This window comes from Anomaloglossus baeobatrachus, chromosome 4, assembly GCF_048569485.1.
Source record: "Anomaloglossus baeobatrachus isolate aAnoBae1 chromosome 4, aAnoBae1.hap1, whole genome shotgun sequence".
NCBI classification, from domain to species: domain Eukaryota; kingdom Metazoa; phylum Chordata; class Amphibia; order Anura; family Aromobatidae; genus Anomaloglossus; species Anomaloglossus baeobatrachus.
In genome coordinates this window covers 242,856,108-242,879,269 of record NC_134356.1, presented here as the reverse complement: position 1 = coordinate 242,879,269, position 23,162 = coordinate 242,856,108, and the positions used below count along the sequence as shown (strand labels likewise).

General features: G+C 42.5%; 1 protein-coding gene across 1 annotated transcript in view; it reads right to left on the bottom strand.

Moving 5' to 3' along the window:
• The window catches only part of PTPRQ (protein tyrosine phosphatase receptor type Q), an 855,789-nt gene that overhangs the window by 378,589 nt on the left and 454,038 nt on the right, over nt 1-23,162 (bottom strand). Inside the window, exons 27-30 of the mRNA XM_075342420.1 lie at nt 21,511-21,688; nt 16,006-16,167; nt 15,747-15,926; nt 9,148-9,255 (exon numbers count right to left, since the gene is read on the bottom strand). Of these exons, the coding sequence (XP_075198535.1) occupies nt 9,148-9,255; nt 15,747-15,926; nt 16,006-16,167; nt 21,511-21,688 (628 nt within the window). The remainder of the gene's footprint in view (nt 1-9,147; nt 9,256-15,746; nt 15,927-16,005; nt 16,168-21,510; nt 21,689-23,162) is intronic.

Below are 23,162 nucleotides of genomic sequence, written 5' to 3'. Positions count from 1 at the left end.
TTCGCTCCTGCGTTTTCTTGACCCCTAGGTGGCCACTCATCAGGTGTTTATGAGCCAAGTCGAGGACCCGCCGGCGATATGGCTGGGGCACCACCAACTGCTCTACCCCCACGCCCCGTATTTCATCTACCCGGTAGAGTAAATCCTGTTTAAGAGCGAAATGGGGGTACCTTACCTGGGCACCGGGCAGCTGTGCCACCCCGTCAACCACTGTCACCCGACTCCGGGTATGTATTAATGTAGGGTCCTGGAGTTGGGCTGTCCCAAACGTATCCGGGGACGCCTCCAACTCCGGGATGGGCTCGACCATCTCAGCCTCTCCTGCCAATACCTCTAGGGGCGACCTATCGGGTTCACATTCTGTCCCTATCATGGGGACCCCTACGGCAGGTGTCCCGGATTCGGGATTGTCGGGCTCAGGTCCCGGACTGTCCAATATCTGAGGGGACTTAGGAGGCCCCTTCCATAGAGTCCAAAAATACGGCAGATCCCTTCCTAGGATCACGTCATAGGGAAGAGTGTTCATAAGTCCCACCTCATGTTGCACCTGACCGCAGGGTGCTGTGATGGTGACAATCCCCGTGGGATAGTCTCGGCGGTCCCCATGTATGTAAACCACCCCCACGGTATGTCCTGTGGCCTTTACTTCAGCCCTTAGGGTTGATCGCACAAGGGTCACTAAGCTTCCGGAATCCAACAAGCCTGTAACCGGACATCCATTCACCTGTATTTGGCACAAGTGGGGCTCAGTCTCCGGGGAGACAAGGTCCGCGGTACACACCGCCTGAGCATACATTGAACCCCGCCGGGTAACCCCACAATCCATGGGCTCCGTGGTGAGTGGACACTGGACTTCGATATGTCCCACCCGCTGGCACCGCCAACATCTAATAGGGAAGGAAACCCCCTTGACGAGTTGTCGTTTATGGTACATAGCCTTCCGGACCTCAGGGACCGCGGGCGCGGCCTCAGATGGGACGGTAGCGGACTCCCGCACTGGTGTCCGCGGTGGGTCCTTGGCCCGAGGCTTGGAGGGGCCGGACCGACGGGCGGCATGCAAAGTCTCAGTGTCCCATATCAAGTCATGCGTAGCCACATGCCGCTCCACCAGGCACACTAATTGGTCCAGGGTACTTGGGTCGCCCTGTCCTACCCACCATTGAATGGTGACGGGTAAAGTGCACACAAAGCGATCAACCACTACCCTTTCCACCATTTGCGCCGGGCTCAGAGTGTCAGGCTGCAACCACTTCTTTACCAGATGCAACAAGTCATAGGCCTGGGAGCGTACGGGTTTGACTTCCTCATAGAACCACTGATTTACCCGCTGAGCCTGTGCATAGGTATTCACCCCCAACCGAGCAAGTATTTCGGCTTTCAGGGTCTCATATTCTATGGCGTCCTCGGTACAGAGGTCCAGGTACGCTTTTTGGGGCTCCCCCGTCAGATAGGGCGACAATACCTCAGCCCACTGGGGGGTCGGCAGCTTTTCCCGCTCGGCCACCCGCTCAAACACCGCCAGGAACGCTTCCACATCATCCCCCGGGGTCATCTTTTGCAATGCTTGTCTCACCGTTTTCCGGATGCTGCCGTCGTCACCCGGTCTCGGGGTTGTTGCTGCCGGTCCAGCACGGATCGACTTGGCCAGGAGAACCATCTGTTCTTGGTGCCTTTGTTCCTGCAATTGCAAGGATTGCTGCTGACGATCCAACGACCGGAGCAGGTGTGCATTGGTCTGTTGTTGCTGTGCATTAGCCTGTTGTTGCTGTGCATTAGCCTGAGCCAGCTGCTTTAGTATGTCCTCCATGGCGTCGCCGGGTTTGGGCTGTAGTATAGCCGCTCGAATCCAGGGCATGCGCTGCTGGGTCACCAGGGATGGCTGCTACACCTCACCGGGCTGGCATGCCCGCATTCTCCACCATCTGTGAGGTAGCGTGGTCGGCTGCACGGCAGAAGACACGGGATCCAGGCACCAATGGTCACAGCACACGGTTTATTGCACAAACCAAAAGTCCAAAACAGCACACATGTCTTTCTCTGGCAGAAACTCAGGGAGTTGTGTTCACTCCCTCACACTAGGGACCCACGCCCATGTTCCTGTTTCCTTTTAACCCTCCTTTCAGCCTGTAGGGAAACAGCATTAACCCTGGAGTGGAGTTGCTTTCTATACATGGAGGGAGCACAACCGGGGCGAGACGTACCGACCGTCATAGACAACCCCGGTCACAGTCTCACACCACCCACTGTGACCTCAGATATAGCGGAGCTAGGACCGTCATGGGACGTCATGTCTGTGGATTCAGTTCAATGAGTTCCCATGATGTCACTGTTGGTGTTCCAACGGTACCCCAGCTTTGACCTGAGGTGAACTCATTGAACTCAATCCCAGGTTACTACAATGCTTGTGCTTTCCGGTAATCCGGGATTGAGTTTAATGATGTTGGATTACTGGATTTTTTACTTCATTGGTGCCAGTTATTCAGATAATCTGGCACCATTGAAGTCACTAATTTAGTAATTCAGGACCATTGAACTCCATGCTGGATTACTGGATTTGAGTTCAATGAAGGGGCCGCAGCTGTGAGAGCAGTAAGGTCAGTGAATTCACCTGAGCTCACAGCTGGTGTACTGTGGGAATAGCCAGCTGTGACCTCAGGTGAACTCACTGACGTCACTACTCTCACAGCTGCGTCTCTATCAGTGTGATCCAGCAGCCGCAGTGATCGGTCATGTTTTTTTAATGTGACAGCGCATTGCAACCTCAGGATGCAGCAGGGCTGTGTCATTTTTGGAGACATAGTGTCTGTGGATTACATCAGACCTCCAAGAGTTTTGAGGGTTAATATATTGGAGAAAGAGGATGGCTTTTTTTAAATAAATGATTTTTCTCTGTGCTCTGTATATCTCTTTTTACTTTTACAATTAGAAGTGGAGGGTTCTCATAGACCCATACCCATTACTAATACAGGACTTTGTGGCAGCTGTGATTTTTTTGACAAATGACAACTGTCATTAAACCCTTATATTACGCTGATTGCCACCGTTCTGGGGAATTCAGGATGTTGGGTAAGCGCCAGGATTGATGCATCTAATGAATTCATCAATTATGTTGTGACTGAATGCTGCTACTATTAGGCAGGTGAGGGTAGAATAGAATAACCATAGGCCTCCCCAGCCCTACAATACAAGCCCCCAGCTTTCTGACAGAGCAGCAACTGTAACAAGAATGCAGCATTTCTGCTGATCAGAGCTGTGCTGGTCTGATCAACAGAAAATAATGCATGATCATTCTGTTGATCCTTATCGTCCCCTAGGCGGACTAGTAAAATAAAATAAAGTTAAGAAAGTTTCTTTTTTTAAAAAAAAAAATAAAAAACATAAAAGTTAATTCGCCCCATTGAAAATTAAAGGGCTTAAAAAATAAAAAATATACACATATTTGGTATCACCGCGTTTAGAAATGCCCAATCAAATATAAAATCAATTAATCTGACCAGTAAACGGCATAGCGTCAAAAAAATTCCAAACGCCAAAATTACAAGGGTTTTTTTGGTGCAAATTTTGCGCAAAATGCAATAACAGGCGATCAAAATGTAGCATCTGTACTAAAATTATACCATTAAAAACGTCAACTCGAGGTGCAAAAAATAAGCCATCACTAAACCCTATATCCCAAAAATGAGAATGCTATGGGTCGCGTAAAATGGCTCAAAAGATGTGGCACTTTTTTTGGACAAACTTCTAAATTTTTTTAACCCCTTAGATAAAAGTAAACCAATTTGGCATCTACGAACCAATACCAACCTGAGGCATTACACCGACACGTCAGTTTTACCATATAGTAAACAAGGTGAATAAACTATCCCAAAACAATTGTGCAATTGCACTTTTTTTTGCAATTTTTCCGCACTTGGAATTTTTTTCCCGTTTTCCAGTACACTATATGGTAAAACTCATGGTTTCATTTTAAAGTACAATGTATCCTGCTAAAAATAAGCCCTCGAATGGCAATATTGACAAAAAAATAAAAAAAGTTACGGCTTTCAGAAGAAAGGGAGCAAAAAACAAAAACAAAAAACGGAAAATCGCCTGGGGGTAAAGGGGTTAAAAACACCTGAGTACTGTCTCACATTTTGGTACACAGCCAAGATAATGCACACACCTGGGGGTTGCAGCCTTGAGCTGTGTGCTTTGTCTGCACTGGCTATCAAAATACAGGGGACCCTACGCCATTTTTTCCAATTATTTATTTTTACACTCCACTTCAGGGACTCAGACAGCTAGTGTGAAGGCAACCAATCACAGATGCGACCAACCCGACACACTGACTACAACCAATCACAGAAGCTGTCACAGAGGGTGGGGTTTTTGGAAGCAGTGAATATGCTTGAAATTTAATGAGCGGACCTGGAAGCAGTGTGACAGCTGTACATGCAGAAACTTGGTAAGTATAACTGTTCTGCTTTTCCCCTGTTTTGCTTCCTGTTTTGATTTGTCTTTTTATCAGGGTGGCTGAACATGGACTTCCCTTAGAAGTTCATTGACACAGGGGTCCATTCACGGACATTATGTTCTGACCCCGAGCTTTAAAGTTTGGGTTCAGCCATCACTACTAATGGTACTTACTGGGGCCACAGTCGCCATGAAAGAAGCCAATTGCTTAGACTAGTTTGAAGGTGGCAGATACTGCTATTGGTTATAAGCTACTGGACTCCTGATAAAGGTGAATTAGCAGTAAAACATGTCAGGGGAGTTTATGTGTTAGGTTATATCTAAAGATGAGCAAACCCATGGATCTTGCATTCACCGGGTTTGGCCGGACCAGTTTGGTTCGGGACCCGGACTCCACCCAAATTTAACCTCAGACCCAAACCCTATATAAGTCAATAGGGACCCAAAGTTCTGTGCTGTAAAATGGTCATACTAAGGGCTGGGGGGATGCAGAAGGAAGCAAAATGGGTGCCACTGCCCTCATAATAAACGTGGATAGGGAATAAATGACGTGGAGTCCTGCCTATTTTTGATAATCAGCGCAGGAAACGCAGACAACTGTCGGCTGCAACCACTTGGCTCTTTGCAACTGTCTTCATGAGTTCTCTGTTGCAGTGGCAATCAGGGTAATACTTTTGGGGTTGATGTCAGCTGTCAATTTACAGCTGACATCAAGCCCAGGAGTTAGTAATGGATAGGTGTCTTTCAGACAACCCCATTACTAACTCACTAAGTATATAATTAAAAAAAACACACAGGGAAAAAAATTTATTTGAACAAACACTCCCCCACATGCACTAATTCACCAACTTATTGAATAAAAATATCCTCAAAGTTTCAACATAATGCAATTGGTTAATTAACAGTCTCTCACACTTATTCATTCAGCAATTTATTAATTAAAAATAAATCTAGGAAGTTCTGACATAATCCAATGGAGTAATGTTCCATGGCATCCACTGATTCCTATGGACCTGCGTTCTAAAAACATTCTTAGAACTAGGCTCCATAGCTCACTGACAGTTAGCGGCAGACATGGATTTTCTCACTAGCGATGATGTCAGTAACTCAGTGACACCGTACACCAGGTTTAGGCACAGGAGTGTCAGCGGTGCTTCACATTTGTCAAAGCAACACTGTGGTCAATACCAATTAGGTCAAAACATTGTTCCTTGTCACCTTCACCTATTTTGTATGTACCACGTCTACAATTAAAGACTTTGCATACTTAAATAAGAGTGTACAGTGATTTTCTCCATATTAGTAACTCAGTGACGTCACCACTCTTGAGAAATTCCGTACCTACTACTGAAAGAGAATGACCTATGCAGCCTTGTTCTGAGTACCTTGTACTAATGTCACCGCTTCTGAGAAAATACATGCCTACTGCTAACCGGTAGTAACCTATGGAGCCTCGTTCTGAGAACATTCTCAGAATGAGGCTGCATAGGTCAACCCCTAGTCCGTACGGAATTTATTGGAGTGTGAATAATTCTGTGCTGCCGCGTACTGACAGTGACCTATGGATCCTTGTTCTGAGAAAGTTCTCAGAATGAAGGTCCATAGGAATCGATGGACGATGTGGGACATTACTCTTTGGATTACATCGGAGCTTCCAGGATGATGTAATAAATTGGTGAACGAGGGTATATGGGGGGAATGTTTATTCAAATAAAATTCTGTTTTTTTAACTCTATACTTACCGGGTTAGTAATGGGGGTGGCTGATAGATGCCTTCCCATTACTAACCCCTTGGGCTTGATGTCAGCTGTCAATTCAGAGCTGACATCAACTCCAAAAGTATTACCCCAAATGTCACCTCACCAGGGCAATTGTGAAGAACTGAGTAAATCACCAGCATTGGCGCACCTAATGAATGTGCCACTTCTGGGGCTGCTGCAAGCAGCTATTTTTAGGCTGGGAAGGGTGCAAGGGCCCAGTAACCATGGCTCTTCCCACCCTGGTAATAACAACCCTCAGGTGTCTGGTTTACCTTGACTGGTTATCAAAAATAGAGGGGATACCTATGCCGTTTTTTTTTAAATTATTTAAATAAATCATTTTAATAAATGGCATGGAATCCCCTCTATTTTTGATAACCAGCTAAGGCAAACCAGACAGCTGAGGATTGCAGCTGTCTGTGTTACCTGAGCTGGTTATCAAAAATAGTCGGCAGTCCAAGTAATATTTTTACATTTATTGTTTACATCAGCATACAGGCAACTTCCACATGCAATAAAATGTGTTGACTGGCTGTACTGCAGCCTTTAAACAGACTTTATGAGCATACGAACAGTACCCAAACTCCGAACTCTGTCATAAACATTTTATTTTTTTTTAAAGTCCGTTTTGGAGTCCGAGACCCAGACACCGGATGTTCGGTTTGAACCCCGAACATTACAGTTTCAGTTCGCTCATCTCTAGTTATAACAATTCTAGTCGCTGTCCATTGCACTAGTAAGATGTTATGTATTGCAGACTTACAATCAACACAACTATTTCAATAATAAGAGAGTTGAGAAATACTGCTCTAAATTAGACAGCAATTTGGGAAAATCTGAATACTAGAAACTTAAGGGGGCTTTACACGCTGTGACATCGCTAACGATATATCGTCGGGGTCACGTCGTTAGTGACGCACATCCAGCGCCGTTAGCGACATCGCAGCCTGTGACACCAAGGAGCGACGATCAACGAGCGCAAAAATGTGAAAAATCGTTGCTCGTTAACACGTCGCTCCTTTTCAAAATATCGTTGCTCCTGCAGGTACGATGTTGTTCGTCGTTCCTGCAGCAGCACACATCATTATGTGTGACACCGCAGGAACGACGAACATCTCCTTACCTGCGTCCACCGGCAATAAGAAAAGAAGGAGGTGGGCGGCATGTTCCGGCCGCTCATCTCCGCCCCTGCTCTGCTATTAAGCGGCCGCTTAGTGACGCTGCAGTGACGTCGCCCAGACGCCGAACGCACCTCCCCCTTGAAGGAGGGATTGTTCGGTGGTCACAGCGACATCGTTGAAAAAGGTATGTGCGTGTGACGCTGCCGTAGCGATAATGTTCGCTACGGCAGCGATCACCAAATGTCGCACGAATGACGGGGGCTATCGCGCACGACATCGCTAGCTATCGCTAGCGATGTCGCAGCGTGTAAAGCACCCTTTAGTCCACCAGTTGCAGTTCCATTTAGACAATTATACAGACACTGTCATTGCTATCTAAACCACAGATGATGCTGAATTCACTCTCAGGGTTTGCTCATACTAGCATATAACATGGCCAATTGCTATCTAATAACCAACTAGCGCTTTTTCTCATTCCAATTCGGCATGAGAAAAAAAAAATCGCTGCTTGTTGGGAATGGCAGCGTATATCGAACAGCGCGCTCCCCTTCCAGTCTATGGGTGCGTGCTAAACATTGGACTGCACTCGGATGTCATCCAAGTGCAGTACGAGATACGCTGACATGGACAATGGAGAAAATGTAGAAATTAAATTCTCCCTCTTCTCCTCACCAGTTCTCCAATTCTCACATGTGAGAGAATCAGATCACAGTAAATGATACTCGGCTCACACTCTGAGCAGAATTTGAGTTGAATGTAATTTGCATAATCTATCAGATTAGCTTGCATGAGAGAATATACGGTAGTTTGATCGAACCCTCAACTGCCTTTCGACATAACATGAGTATTTAGAACTGAAGTTGCCTTAAAATTGCTGTGGCATCTCTCATACTATGTTGCTTTGACACCTTATGAAAAGATGGATCTAATACAGACAAATCATTCATCAGAATGCCACAATTTTTGAATTTCATCATTGTATCAGTGTTCCATTTAACGTCTACTAGCTGATGGAGATGCTTGAGTACAACACTTTGAGTACATACTCTCTTGGTCAATCTTATAAACATTGAAGGAACTGGACACAGATGACAACTGTTCCCAGACACAAGACCCTTGTTCTTGTGACCAGTGTGGGACCTCCAGGTCATCAGACATTCTATCCTATATCCTGTGGATAGGTTATAAATGTGAATATGTTGTTAGGGGTTTGATTACACACGTAGCATATCTGCGAAAATTACAAATACTGTACATCTCTAAATGTGGTTGCTTCAGTAATGTGACACTTAGATTTTTTTTCTAGCCACATTAAGCTGTATGGGACGGAAATTTTTGAAAAAGAAACCTGTCACACCTCAAACCGAGCTACGATTATTGCTTAAGTTTTCCAAATGTAGTGGGATTAAAGACAATATCATAACATAACATTTTTAGGCAAAACCTGTTGTTTTTCTACCTATATTTATATCTCTTTCATCAACACTTATTGATCATAGGATAGGGCAAACATTTAGGATTCTGATGAAAATATGCAATATAATTCTCAACTAAAAAACTGAAACATATCCTGAACTATGCTCATGTTTATTAATTACAGAATTTTGTCTGTGACATGACTACTAAGTGTATATTCACAAAAAACTCTTGACAATAGCACATATATATGTTGGGTATAATGACTCGGCATTCATTAAAGTGGAAATTATTTCAATAATGTGATGCAGTGCTATTATTTGTCATCATTACACAGCCAATTCTATAACCTGCAGATGTACAATATGGCCTCATATCACCAGTAGCATTATACTCACCATCTTCAAGTGTTCGTACAAAAATATTATTGTCTTCTGAGACAGCACTTTCGCCTGCAGAATTTGAAGCTGTAACACGCACCTTGTAGTCCATATACTTTTTTAACCCTAAAATTTAGCAGCAAAATAATTATAAATGTTTTGTTAAATAAGAAATAGAAGATTTAAAAAAAATTACACAGTATTTATAGCTGGCTGCAGAATTTGCTATACAGCAATATTTAGCTCCCTACCCATATGACGGGGGATAACTTACTAATCGCTGGGGGTTTTATGCAGATTTTATCTATGGAATATTTTAACTTGTGTTTCTTTCGTGACCCAAGATAGTGAAATTTGTAATTACTTTTAAGGCTATGTGCGCACTAGAAAAGTGATTTTTCTCAAGAAAATTTCTTGAGAAACTTCTGGGAGTTGAAGATTACCGCACCTGCGGTAAAAAACTGCACCAAATCCGCAGGGAAAACGTATGCGTTTTTGCCGCTGTTTTGCCGCGTTTTTTCCGCAGGTTGGTCCCTGCGTTTTTTTTATGCTGAACAGAAATAAATAATATAGATAATAGATAGATAATCGATAGACAGATAATGGATAGAGGGAAAGATGGATAGATGAATAGATAGATAGATAGTTGAGAAAGACCTATATAATGTCCCACCCCTCTGCATATTCTAAGTTGGCACCCATTTGTGACTTTCATGTGGCACTAAAGGGTGCATAGCCTTGTATTTAGCCAAAAAATAAATAAATAATTAAAAAAAATGACGTGGGGTTCCCCCTATTTTTTTAGCCAGCTAGGGTAAAGCAGACGGCTGCAGCCTGCAAACCACAGCTGACAGCTTCACCTTGGCTGGTAATCCAAAACAGAGGGCACCCCACGCTGTTATTTTACATTAAATAATTTAAAACAAAAAACGTGGGGTCCCCCCAAATTGGATCACCAGCCAAGGTAAAGCAGACAGCTGGGGTCTGATATTCTTAGACTAGGGAAGTCCACTGTTATTGGACACTCCCCAGCTTAAAAATAGCAGGCTGCAGCCGCCACAGAAGTGGCGCATCCATTAGACGTGCCAATCCTGGCGCTTCGCCCCAACTCATCCCGTTGCCCTAGTGTGGTGGCAAACGAGGTAATATATGTGTCACGCTCCCCGGGTCCTTGGCTCCCCTCCCCGGGTCCTCTGCTCCGCTCCCCGGGTCCTCAGCCCCGCTCCCCGGCTCACCTGCCACGCTCCCCGGGTCCTTGGCCCCGGTGCCCGTCCTTCCCAGGCCCCCTGGTCTCCGATCGCGGCGCCCGACGGCTTCCCAGGCCCTGGCCGGCTCCCCTGCGTCCTCTTCTCAGCCTCCTTCCCTGGCTTCTGGCACTCGGGCTGCGCGCATGCGCATTAGGGCGCGCGCGCGGTCACTGACCCTTTCTTAAAGGGCCAGCGTCCATTAACAGGAAATGAGGCTAAACAGGTACAGGGTATAAAGGGGTGTATTGTCCAAGAGGGCGGGGCCTGATCTTCGTGTTTTCCAAGCTAGGAGTCAGGTCTCCTTGTGTCTTCGTGCCATACTCACGTATCTCTCTTCTAGAGCTGATCCTGCCTCGCCATCCGGTCCTGCTGAATCCCGAACCCCGCACGCTGTCCGTCTGCCATCTGACAGTCCGTACCATCTCGGATCCCTGCGGTGACCCGCCATCTCGCTCCAAAGGTTCCGGACCCCGCCTGACACCACCTCGGCTTCCGAACCTGAGCTACGTCACCCGGACTACCATCTGTGACTCCGTGGTCCCAGGGACTTCTTCGTTACACTCACTGGCACGGACTGTTCTACTGCCCATAGTGCTTCAGCTACCGGACTCCTTACCACCATCTTAGAGTTCGGCCCAGTGGATCCACCTCCTGGGTCTGCCCGACCGCCTGGCCCTGACAATATGGGGTTGATGCCAGATGTGTAATGTCACCTGGCATCAAGCCCTGGGGTTAGTGATGTCACGCGTCTATCAGATACCTAACATCGCGAACCCAGTCAGTAAGAAATATAAAATAGACAACAAAAAAAGTTTTATTTGAAAAAAAACACTCCCCACATTCCCTCTTTCACCAATTTATTGATAAGAACAATCAATTCCACGTCCGGCGTAATCCAATAAGGGGGGGGGGGGGCGTCCAACGATGGCGATCCATACCATAGTCACTATCCCAGTCCATGAAGAACAGAATGTTCCCCATTGGCTGGGAGAGCAATGCAGTGATCTGAGCTAACATCAATAGCCCAGGTCACTGCAGGGGATGACGAGCGCTGCTGTCAGGAGGATAGATGAGATCATTACCTGAGGTGATGATCTCCTGCAGTCCTGCCATCAGCGCTGTCACTGCCTTCTATGCCCACCGCATTGTCAGCAGTATCGCGAGAGCCCGTGACGTCACCGCTAGTGACAGTCTCGGGCCGCTCGTGTGACGGGCATAGACAGCAGTGACCGCGGTGACGTCAGGAGGCAGGAGATAGTCACAGCAGGTAATGATCTCATCTCACCTTCTGACAGCAGTGCTCGGCATCCCCGTGGCTGCACGCACTGCTGTGTGTCAGTGTCTGCCTGCGCTGCAGGGTGACAAGCTGCTGACACTGCGGGCAGACACTGACGCTGCTTTGCGTGCAGCGGCGGGGCCAGAGCGGGACACAGACTGCACGGCCACCCGCCGGATGTCACACGGAAGCGCTTCTGTGCGGCGTCCAGGGAGTGTGACGTGTGTGTTTACACTGCTCCGCTTCCTCTTCTGTCATAATGACATCACTCCCTGCAAAACCGCAGGGAGCGATGAGCATTACCGCAGGTAAATCGCGGCTATACCGGGGGTATACCGCACATCATTTGCTACCTGCAGTATACCCCCGGAATTTCGCTATTACATTACAGTGAATGGAGTGAAATTCCGGGGGTATACCGTAGATACCTGCGGAAAATAATGGACATGCTCATTTTCTCAAGAAAGTTTCTTGATAAAATTTTCTCAAGAAATTTTCTTGAGAAAAATCCGCAGCGTGCGCACAGCTATTTTTTGTTCCCATAGGTTTTGCTGGGAAATGTCTGCAGAAAGATTTCAAACCTTTCTCAAGAAATTTCCGAAACAAATCCGCGGGTAAAATGACCTAATGTGCACATAGCCTAAAGGGAATCTATCAGTAGGATCCCTCCTAATCTCTGTATGTTGGCATGTAGGTCATGGGTAGTTAAATAAATTGATACCTTGATATCGGTGATATGATATTTTATTCCACATATTAATCTCTGTTCCTATTGAATGAGGCTACTGGAGCTTCCGTGTAGAATTTTGAAGAGTTTTTCAAATCTGCAGTAGAAAAATCTGTGGCCATATAAACGGCATTGAAAACACATTAAGGCTAGGGCCCCACTTTGCGTTCATCTACTTGCAGTTCTAAACGCACGTTTTGAGCTTAATTGATTTGACCAAAGTTGCCTTTTTAAGAAATTTAGCGCTGAAAACGCATGCGTATTTACCACGTTTTAGATGTGTTTTCAGCGCTTTTTACCTGCTTTTCCACCTGCGTTTTGATAGATGCATTTTGAACATCATGACACTGCTAAATAAAGTTTAAAGAGTCAAACTCAATGAAAAAATTGGAAAAAAAGAAACAAATCTATATTTTTGTGAAAAATATTGAAAATAGATTAATTTAATGAAATTATAGCGGTAATATGATATTTAATGGAAAAATAGCAATAATTTATTAAAATTCTTATTTTTAATTGTCGGACTATGTGTGTGTGTAAAGGGACATATGAAATCATTATTTTGATGTCCAAAAAGCATGCGTTTTTGAAGTCCAAAACGCATGTTTTCTGCACTGGAAAAGCAGGTAAAACGCAGGAATTTGCTAGAATCTTGGTTTTTGCCATTTCTCATAGACTTCAATGTTAGCAAAAGCACCCAAAATAGCAAAAACAACTGACACGCTGCTTCTTTGAACGCATTGTTTTTGCCTCAAAATATGCAAATTAAACGCAGCGTTTAAAAACGCAAAAGTGGGGTCTTAAAATCCCCATTTTCCATAGACTTTGCTGGGAAATCAAAACACATGCCTTTTAACATGAAAAAGGTGCTTCTCAAAACGGACCTAAAAAGCACCAAAAACGCAGGTGGAGACGCAAAGTGGGACCCTAGCCTTAATTTGAGTTTGAAATTTGTATAAAAAATACCCTTTCTGTGAACATTCATTCCAAGTCCATATCAGCTCGATCTTTCATTTCGGTAGTATTAGAGCTCACATTATAGAAATTGCCAGTGGTATTAACAGGTGAAAAGCCCACTGACCATCATAATGTAGCAGTGCCTGGCTATCCGCACATTTTTCACATTCATAGTCTATCTACACTTGTAGTCCAGTTTACCTCTTTGAAGACATTTGTCAAGATGTGATAAAAACTCAGTACATAATTCCTTTTTTGGGGATTAAAAGTGATGAATAATCGCTCTCTGATTTACTCCTACTGCTGTCATGCATATAACAATCACTTTAAATCTATAATGCAGGATGCTTCAGGCAAAAACATTAAACAACATTGATCAAAATAAATGCAAAAGCCCCAGGAATCCTACAGCATCTAAATAGTTCAGGTACATTTATAAAGATCCGATTTTTGCTGTACATTTTGCATGTTATAAAGGTAATCCTCCTTAAAGGGAAATGTGATGACATTCATTTTATCTAAAATATTTTATTCATTCTTTAATTTAATAATCTTTGGTAGATTTTATTACAAACATATGTGCCTTATTTAGAACATATGTGAACATGTTTATGTAGCAGAGCGGACTTTGTCATTTTTTATTAAGATTGGTAAGAGTAGTTTTGCATGTAGTCCTGGATGAAAAATATGCTGCATTGTTCTCATGCAAATGGAAAATCAGCTTTTTTGTCGTCTTTCAGGAGCATCACTATTCATGCTTCTGTTCTGGACTAAAGAAAAGAGGATTTACGGTAAGAGATTACGCTTTGCTACATCTGTAATTCCAATGGTTGGTATTAGTATATTAGTATTACAACTTTATTTATGCAAATAAAAATACATTTACTGTATAAAATAATTAAGAGATAGTGCATCGATAGCACAGAACATTGATTTTACTAGAAACTGCTTCCACTTAAGGACAGAAATCTTCCCCTCAATATACATCTAATAATCCATGCTCATGAAGAATACTTATTGGAATATGGAAGAGTAGTTCTGATGCAAAGGCATCAGCTCTTTTAAATAAAACAAATACCAAGGGCAAACCAAAGTGGAGGTTTGTTTACATGCTGCTCAACTGGCCTACTTTCATAGACACTTGTGGAATTTCACTTAGCACAGAGACCACTTGGAATAAGATCCGCTAAACATGGACCTTCCTGTGCCCGCTAGTGCCCACAATTGTCACGTGTATAGGGACAGGCTCAGGGCTAGCTCTCACCTTACCATCTAGACGATGCACTTTAAAGGGGTGTTTTCCTTTAGGCGCTCATGGGGTTAATTCACTTTCTGTTTCAGCAGCAGACTGGTTTAGCTGGCAGCAGTTTATCAATCACCAGCTGGGATTTAAGCCCTCTGCTTCCTGGACTTGTTGCTGGTTAGTCTATTCCGTTAGGAGCTAGCCAGGGAGCAGAGAGGACGTCTTGTTCACTACTGCTGTTTGTTGTAAGTTGTTCTCCTACCTCCTTTTCTTTGTACCCTTACCCGTATACCTTCTGGTATCCCCTGGTGCAGGTTTTTTGGTGTATGGTTTTTGTTACCCCGGTCTGTTGTTCTGTGTTGGTGGGTTGTTGGGCTCCATCTGGGTCAATCCCCTGGGTTTTGGGTGGGCATAGTGGTTAGGGCCTGGTCAGGAGACAGGGCCACATTGTAGGCTTGACGCTGACTACCTTTAATTCTACCGTCGGGATAACGGACAGCTCAGGGTCCCGAGTCGTTAGGGCAGCCTAGGAGCCCTATACCATCCTATTCACCATTCATTACAACACACTTATATACTTCCAGTGCAGCGCTTCCATGTGGGCGCTGAATGCAGCAAGAACCTATGTGCACAGACGTCAGTGAGCACCACCTCCCAGCTTGGTACCACCCACATCTCACCTCACTGTACATGCCTATACAGCTCTTCACTGTGGACAAATGCAGCAGAAGCACCGGCTATAGGTTGGTAAAGCTTTAGCAACTAAGCCAAATGTGCAGGTTAGTGTAGTGAGAGATGCATTCCATTACACTACTACAGCACTTCTATTTGGGCGCTGACCGTGACTTTAGCAGGAGCCACTCTCCCCTATGCTGTTGAGTAGGCAGCACAGCATCATTCTCTATCAAATAAACCCCACCTCACCACCGCCTGACTGGTGATTGCCAGTGACAGCATCCTATATAGTATAAACAATTAGGTGCACAACTCTATTGGTCCAAAGCCCCACGGGGACAGTATTTCAATCACAAACTAACAGACACAGGACAAGCTTAGGAAACATTGGATAAATCAGTCTGTTGCTGCAGTCTGTTGAGTAGAACTGAAGTTGGTTATCATGTCAATGGCATTAGAGCTTTCCACCAATAAAAAAAAAAAGCGTCAAACCTGTTATTAGCATGCTTGTGTTGCTTGTTATCACATGGAAAGCATCTTTTGTGTATAAATCCATCGCATAGACTGTATAGTGGGTTATCATCCCATTGGGTTCCAGAGGAGGGTCCCAAAAGACCATGACTGATGTTGAACTGATGTTCTGATAATACACATTATTCACTGAGCTGGGAACTAAAGATAAAAACGTGGAACTGTTAATTCATGCTTAGCTGTTAAGTCCTTTTACTAGCCTTCAGTGACCAAATAGTACCTTGCTCACTAGTCCTTATGACAATATCCGTTGGTGGTCCTTCCCCAACTGTAGTAAAAGCGGACACAATGATTGTATAGTCAGTAAAAGGTAAGAGCTTCTCCACCATGTAGGACAGCTGTTCAGCCTCAATATCAATGCCATCCTGCACAGTCTCAACAACTGCAAAGAATAGAGAAAATATAATTAATCACTGTAGGTTTGAAAGACAACACATTAAACTCAATTAAATGTAAAGCAGAATTTTTATTTAATAGTCATACAATCTCAAAAGTGATAAAGCTTTATTCACACTTCTCGTAAAGAAACACTGTCTTTCTCATTGTTTAAGGTTAAAGGGAAACTATTTTCCTGGTCCTTGATATTAGTTAAATAACCCCAACCCATTATTTTCTTAGCATGGCACTTGGGTCATGATTTCCAGGCACTATATAGTTTCTCTCTTAGCTCTTTTATTACCTTGGGAGAACCGAAGGATAGAAACAGTATTTATGTGATGTTGACAAGCTTGAACATTGGTGTCAGCAGAAAAAGCAATCACATGTTAAGTCAATTTCAATATGTATAGCATGGTGACTGTGCAGTATATTGTACTTTGACTCCCTGACCCCACATCTATGGCACAAATATTTATTTTTAATTTTTCTTTAATTAATGGGTGTGATTTCTTATTTCTGCCACTGGTTCTCATATACTTTAGCCCCTTAATCTGCTGATCTGCATGGGTTCCAAGAGTCAGAACATTGTGATAGGTCTCTATGACTAAAGTTCTGGAAAACCCTTTAGGGTATGTGCGCACGTTGCTTTTTACCTGCTTTTTACCTGCTTTTTTGCTGCTTTTTCTTCTGCGCTGTTTAATGCCAAAATGGATGTGTTCTTCTATTCAAGCAAAGTCTATGGGAATTTGGGTTTCTTGTTCACACTATGTTGTTCAAAATGCTGCCTTTTTGTGGCAGAACTTTGGTCAAAAACTCAGCTTTGCAGTGCAAAACCCAAATGGCAAAAACAATTGACATGTTGCTTCTTTGAAAAGCTGAGTTTTTGACCAAAGTTCTGCCACAAAAAGGCAGCATTTTGAACAACATAGTGTGAACAAGAAACCCAAATTCCCATAGACTTTGCTTGAATAGAAGAACACATCCATTTTGGCATTAAACAGCGCAGAAGAAAAAGCAGCAAAAAAGCAGGTAAAAAGCAGGTAAAAAGCAACGTGCGCACATACCCTTAAGTAGTGAGCATTTTAAAGAGGTATTCTTATCCATTAAGTAGATAATAATAGTTAGACAATAAGCAATGCTTTAAAGGGAACCTGTCATTAAACATTAAACTCCTTTTTGGCATTGGCCATGTGCTGGGAAGAACTGGTGCATAATGTTATTTTGGTAACTACTCCTAATGGATAACTGATCATTTTTGTAGACTGCAATGGATGTGATGATGAGCACTGAGACTTTGGAGCATGGCAAGAAGCATGCACAACCTACATATTCAGCTCTTTTTGCTAACAGCCATCCGCTAGGGAAAGAACCAGGAAACAACACCATTTTGATGGGGACACCAGAAAACAGATAATTATTGTAGACTGCAATATTCCTTTCAGGCAATTCTCCACTATAATTCACTAGATGTGTAATGATAGTGAATGAGATATTATGAATTCTGATTCACACATTAATTGTGGATTGTGGGCCATTTGACAGCACAGTGCATAGAGAATTTGGTATTTTTCCCCAACTAACCTCAACTGAGATTTGAACAATAGTTAAAACCACATGAAATGACTGCATGGGTTTATTTGTGTTCATGTGGTTTCATGGGATCAGCCTTGTACTACAGCAGTGTGGTTGGTTTTTTTTGTTGATGTTTCCATACATTACTGTATGGGGAATAAATAGTCACTAATGAACTTTATTGTTTGCATACATCCAGGAATATGGGTCTGACTGCAAAAGTAATGTATGTTTGCTGAATTATGACAATACAAGATGTGAAATGGATGGAAAGGAATTTGTAGTTTCCCTCAAGAGCATCGACAACACTGACTGGTTTCCAGAGGCTTCTCTTTGCCTTTTACAATTGGCCATACACACTAGGGCTAAAGCGTATCAAAATTGGTGGAGGAAACAAGAAATTGCACCCAATAACAACTTCTAGGGGAAGAGCTAAGATATTGGCCTACAGCCCAAAAATGTCCTCTAAGAAATAATTGGACATTCAGATTTGATCCTATCTAGTAATTTATCCCAGTGGTGGACATAATTGGCACAAAGAATGTCTGGTAGCCACTACCATGCATAACTTTCAGCTAAACAATCATATGTACAACTGGTACTGAAGTTTTAAAAGTTTTTTTCAGACAATTTTAGTAAAAGGTTAAGATTAATAATATCTACTAAATAGTTGATCGATAAAGGGTCATTTCAATAACGATAGTATTTATATTATGTTTGTGATCTTTGCAAAGCATGTTAAAAGCTTTCAATGGACACTTTATCATGTTAAAAGGGTTCATTTACAAAAAAAAGGCCAAAGCAAGCCAACTCTACCATAGTGCCTCTCTGCTCTTAATTAGTGTCTCTCTGCTCTAAATTATTGAGAAGGGTCCATTTTTTCCCTTGAACTGACTGCGCTATAAACATTTTATTGTACATTTTGAAGTTTGCTGAGAACAATCGTAATATTTTATTTGGTAATTATGTTGTGTATACATTTTTTTTATCTGTACACTATCATTTTTTGTATAATTTCTTCAGAGAGGAGGCTACAGTGGGTATGTATAGACATGATTTACAATCATCTAATCTGGATTTCCTGGTTTAACATGATTAACTGATATATATTTTACCTTTCTATAACCCTGGCCTAGTATATGCAATTTATATGCAGTACTATTCTATGATTAGGCCACAGTTTAGTATACTTTTTATATGAACTCATTAACACACCAACTATTGCTTTCTATCGTATCTCCCCATTGTGGTGTGTGTTGCCTCTTACACTGTATGACCCACATGTTTTTAAATCCTGTTCCACTAGTAGAAGCAGAAAAAAAAGGCCTCTGTTCAAAAACAATATATTTGCAGTCCAATAACTCATCGTAATGCAAAATTGCAGCTGATTTGGAGGTGGAAATGTGACCCCTTATCTCTTTGGCCCCTCTGCAGCCATTGCACAAATGATATGTCCGTCCCTGTTCTGATAATTACATATTTTCAATACATTTTATATTCTTATATATACTTTCTCTGACAATTTGCCATTTTGTTTGTTTAGCATTGTTGCTTTAGTGAGTAATGACCAGCTATATATTCACTTTTGTCTTCTATGTATACCTGTAATATATACCAGTAGGATGACTTGAAGCAATTCTGTAGTAATGTAGTACATGTATGGGTATATATTTTATCTGCTTGGTACGAATCTAATTTAATTGTTCATTTATTTTGGTGTGGTTTGAGGATGCTACTTAACAATGATTACTGGAGTATTTTGGTCTATTAAATCCTATGTACATGACTTATTGGGTTTTCAATTTTGCTTGCTTTCTTTAATTTGCAATTAAGATTCAGCCCAAATGGGTTATTGTTTTACTTTTTAGCAAAACATAACATTTTTATTTAAGTAAAACTTACTATTCTGCAACTTTTCAATATATTTTATTATTCCATATTTTTTTCTAAAAGGGAACCTGTCAGGTGCAATATGCACCCAGAATAATGACCAGTTCTGGGTGCATATTGCTAATCCCTGCTCAGCAGTCCCAGCCTATAGTAGCATTGATAAAGGGATCTTTAGAAAAAAATTCTAAAGATCCCATATGATATGCTAATAAGTGCAGGGACTAGTCGCAAGAGCATTACTTCCCTGGGCTAATCATCACCCTTAGCATGTAAACACACCCTTTTGAGCGTGCTAACATGCTAATGAATGCACAGTGTTGGAGGATGGTTACACTCACCTCTCTGCTGCCATCGCACCCGACTCCTGGATTTTGGCTCGGTGCGCATGATGCCAGATTTTCGGTTATGCCCACTATGATGCTGGGTGTACGGGTCCCAGCTTCAAACTTGTGTAGTGCGCATGATCGAAAGTCCAGGATCATATGCACTGAGCCGAAGTCCAGCATCGGAGGCAAAGGCAGCAGATAGGTGAGCAGGACCATGCATCTGACGCTGCACGTTCATTAGCATGTTAGCACGCTACATGGTAAGGGGACCGTCTAATCAAGGGGAACTAACGACCTTGCAATTAGTTGCTGGCCTCATTAGCATATCATATAGGATCCTTAGAAATACTTTTTCTAAAGATCCCTTTATTTATGCTACCTTAGGCTAGGATTGCTGGGCACAGATTAACAATATGCACCCACAATATACACCCACAATATACACCACAATATACACCCAGAACCACTGCTAGTGGTTCTGGGTGTATATTGCACCTGACAGGTTCCCTTTAAAGCATTGCTTATTGGCAATTAATGGAAACAAAAACTCATATAGTAGCCGTTACAATGTCCTTTTTGAGCTAAATACATCAGCAGCACAAATCTCCTTCCTATCTTGTTAGTTTGCAACAATGTATGAATTTACTCTATGTCAATGTATTAACTCATACATGATTGCCAATGCCAGAAAAAAATTGTATAAAATCCTCAGCCAAGAGATATTTTGGGTTGTCTGTGTTCTCCAAATCTGGATGTCAACCAAGATGTATATTATTTTAAATTCCCTTACAGCAAAGATCTTAACTCTAGTGAGTGCTGCAAACAAGTTGACATTTTGGAAAAGTTCAGAATACTTTATTAATTATTTATAAAGCTTTATTTACATAAACCTGGAAACCTCACCTGACAGGGCAAGAAGGTCCAGCAACCTCAGAAATGTAATGTACCCATGGTAAAAGTCATAACGTACAAGTTAGAGATAAATTTAAAACATATGTAAAGTATCTATTTCATTAACTCGACTCTTTAGCAATATTTTTTTAACAATTTATCTGTCAATTTAACTACTCATAAAATGTATCCATCTCAAGATGCCAAAATGCTTTATTGACTCCAGTGGATGCGACTGCCTGATGATGGTGTCTTCATGTCAAAAAGGTCACCTGCACCTGTTTGCCACCACACACACTGACTCTCTAACAGTTTGACCTAAATGACTCCACAAGTGACACTTAAAGGGCCATTAGTCAAATGTTCCTCTGCTGCAGAGTTTTGTACATTACAGTAGGTGATACGCTAATCCCTAATAGTCACACCTGCTCTGGCAACTGTAATAACTGATTGTCTATGCAGCCTGCCTGGGGGCTACAGGGGGCTACTCTTTCTAATAACTGAGGTCAACAATGTGACAAGAAAGTAGCCTCTTCTTGGGTGGCTTTACCATATGCCACAAACATTTTTAAGCAACAGTAACAACAAACACAAAGCAATAAAGTATATTAGTCAAACATCTATTTGCATAGTAAAAAGTTACATTCTAAATTCTTAGCCTACATTACCAGTGTCACCATTTGGGTTATTGTAGAATGCCACCGGAGACATTGATTGAGCAGTGGAGAAAATATCAGCTGAGCCTTCAAACACTCCAGACATTGCTTCTTTTAGCTGTCCCAAAAACAGAGATTTGGTATTTTCGTTCACTATTGTTGAAGTCTGGTATTCCGAGTTATAAGGATACTGCAAAGATAAATATACGTAAAATGAAAGTAATGTTTGAAGCTTAATATCTCCCAAGGAAGTATTTATAGCAATCATTGTATGTTGGTGAAATATACTGAACTCTTTGTATAACAGAGGCTTATGTGGCAAGCTTAGCACAAAAAGTATTGTTCCAAAGGTGACAGTAAAAATATGCCTTAGATCCCCCTTACATACTACTCTAATTTGGCCGAACCTGCTAATATTGTCAGGTTCAGCAGACACTCTTATATTAATAATAATAATAGCACCCCCTGAGGAAAGGATCGCTGAAACGCGCGTCGGGGCATAGCGGCACGCTTTGGATCATTTATTGACCACACAGAAGGTATAAGTTCCTTTACATATCAGCACATTTTTACACTTTATTTTTCTGATATTTAGGATATTTATACCATATCTCTTTCATGTATACCATATCACTTTGATATTCAATTTTGCACTGTGCACCTTGTTATATATGATAAATAGATATCTATTTAAATAATAGTGGTCATTGCATTAAGCACTTTATTTTGCCTGGTAAACCGCTGCTATAATTTATGGGACTCTCTCCTGCCTAGTATTTCTATGGATTTGTAATAAATATTTATTTTAATTATTGAATAAAAATATTAATTTTAATATCAATTTCATCATCATTTCCTTTATTTATTGTATCCCTATGGATTGTTATTTAAAGGTTTTTTGATATTTATTACTCTTATATTAATGTGGCGCCAGCCAGCTAATTGTCGAGGAAGATGTGAATTGGGAATGTCTGATTTTGGACTGCCAATAGCTTTGTTTTCCAGAAGAAAAGGTACAAGCAGAGATGTCTGTCAGCAGCTTTCTCATAGAAATACAGGAGGGCTCAGCCAAGCGAATGCTCCTGTATATGGAAAAGACATCAGAGATGGCTGTCGGTCGAACGATCAGGTGCATCATTTTGCCGAAATCCATCTAATGTACATGGCCGGTTTTAAAGGTTTTTTCTTATTATCTATCGTAAGGAAGGCACTGCTCCTCTGTATCAGAACTTTCTGTTTGCTGGGGGTGGTGCACCCCTAAAGATTTGCAGTGGGGACTACAGCATGATTGAGCTGCCATCCCTAAGGGGTACTTTGCACGTTGCGACATCGCTTCCGAAATATCGTCGGGGTCACGTCGTTAGTGACGCACATCCGGCACCGATAACGACATCGCAACATGTAAATCCTAGATGCACTGATAAATGATCGCAAAAGCGTCGAAAATCGGTGATCTGTGTAGTGTCGGTCATTTTCATAATGTCCGGTCGACCTCAGGTACAATGTTGTTTGTCGCTCCTGCGGCAGCACAAATCGCTGTGTGTGAAGCCGCAGGAGCGACAAACATCTCCTTACCTGCGTCCCGACGGCAATGCGGAAGGGAGAAGGTGGGTGGGATGTTACGTCCCGCTCATCTCCGCCCCTCCGCTTCTATTGGCTGGCCA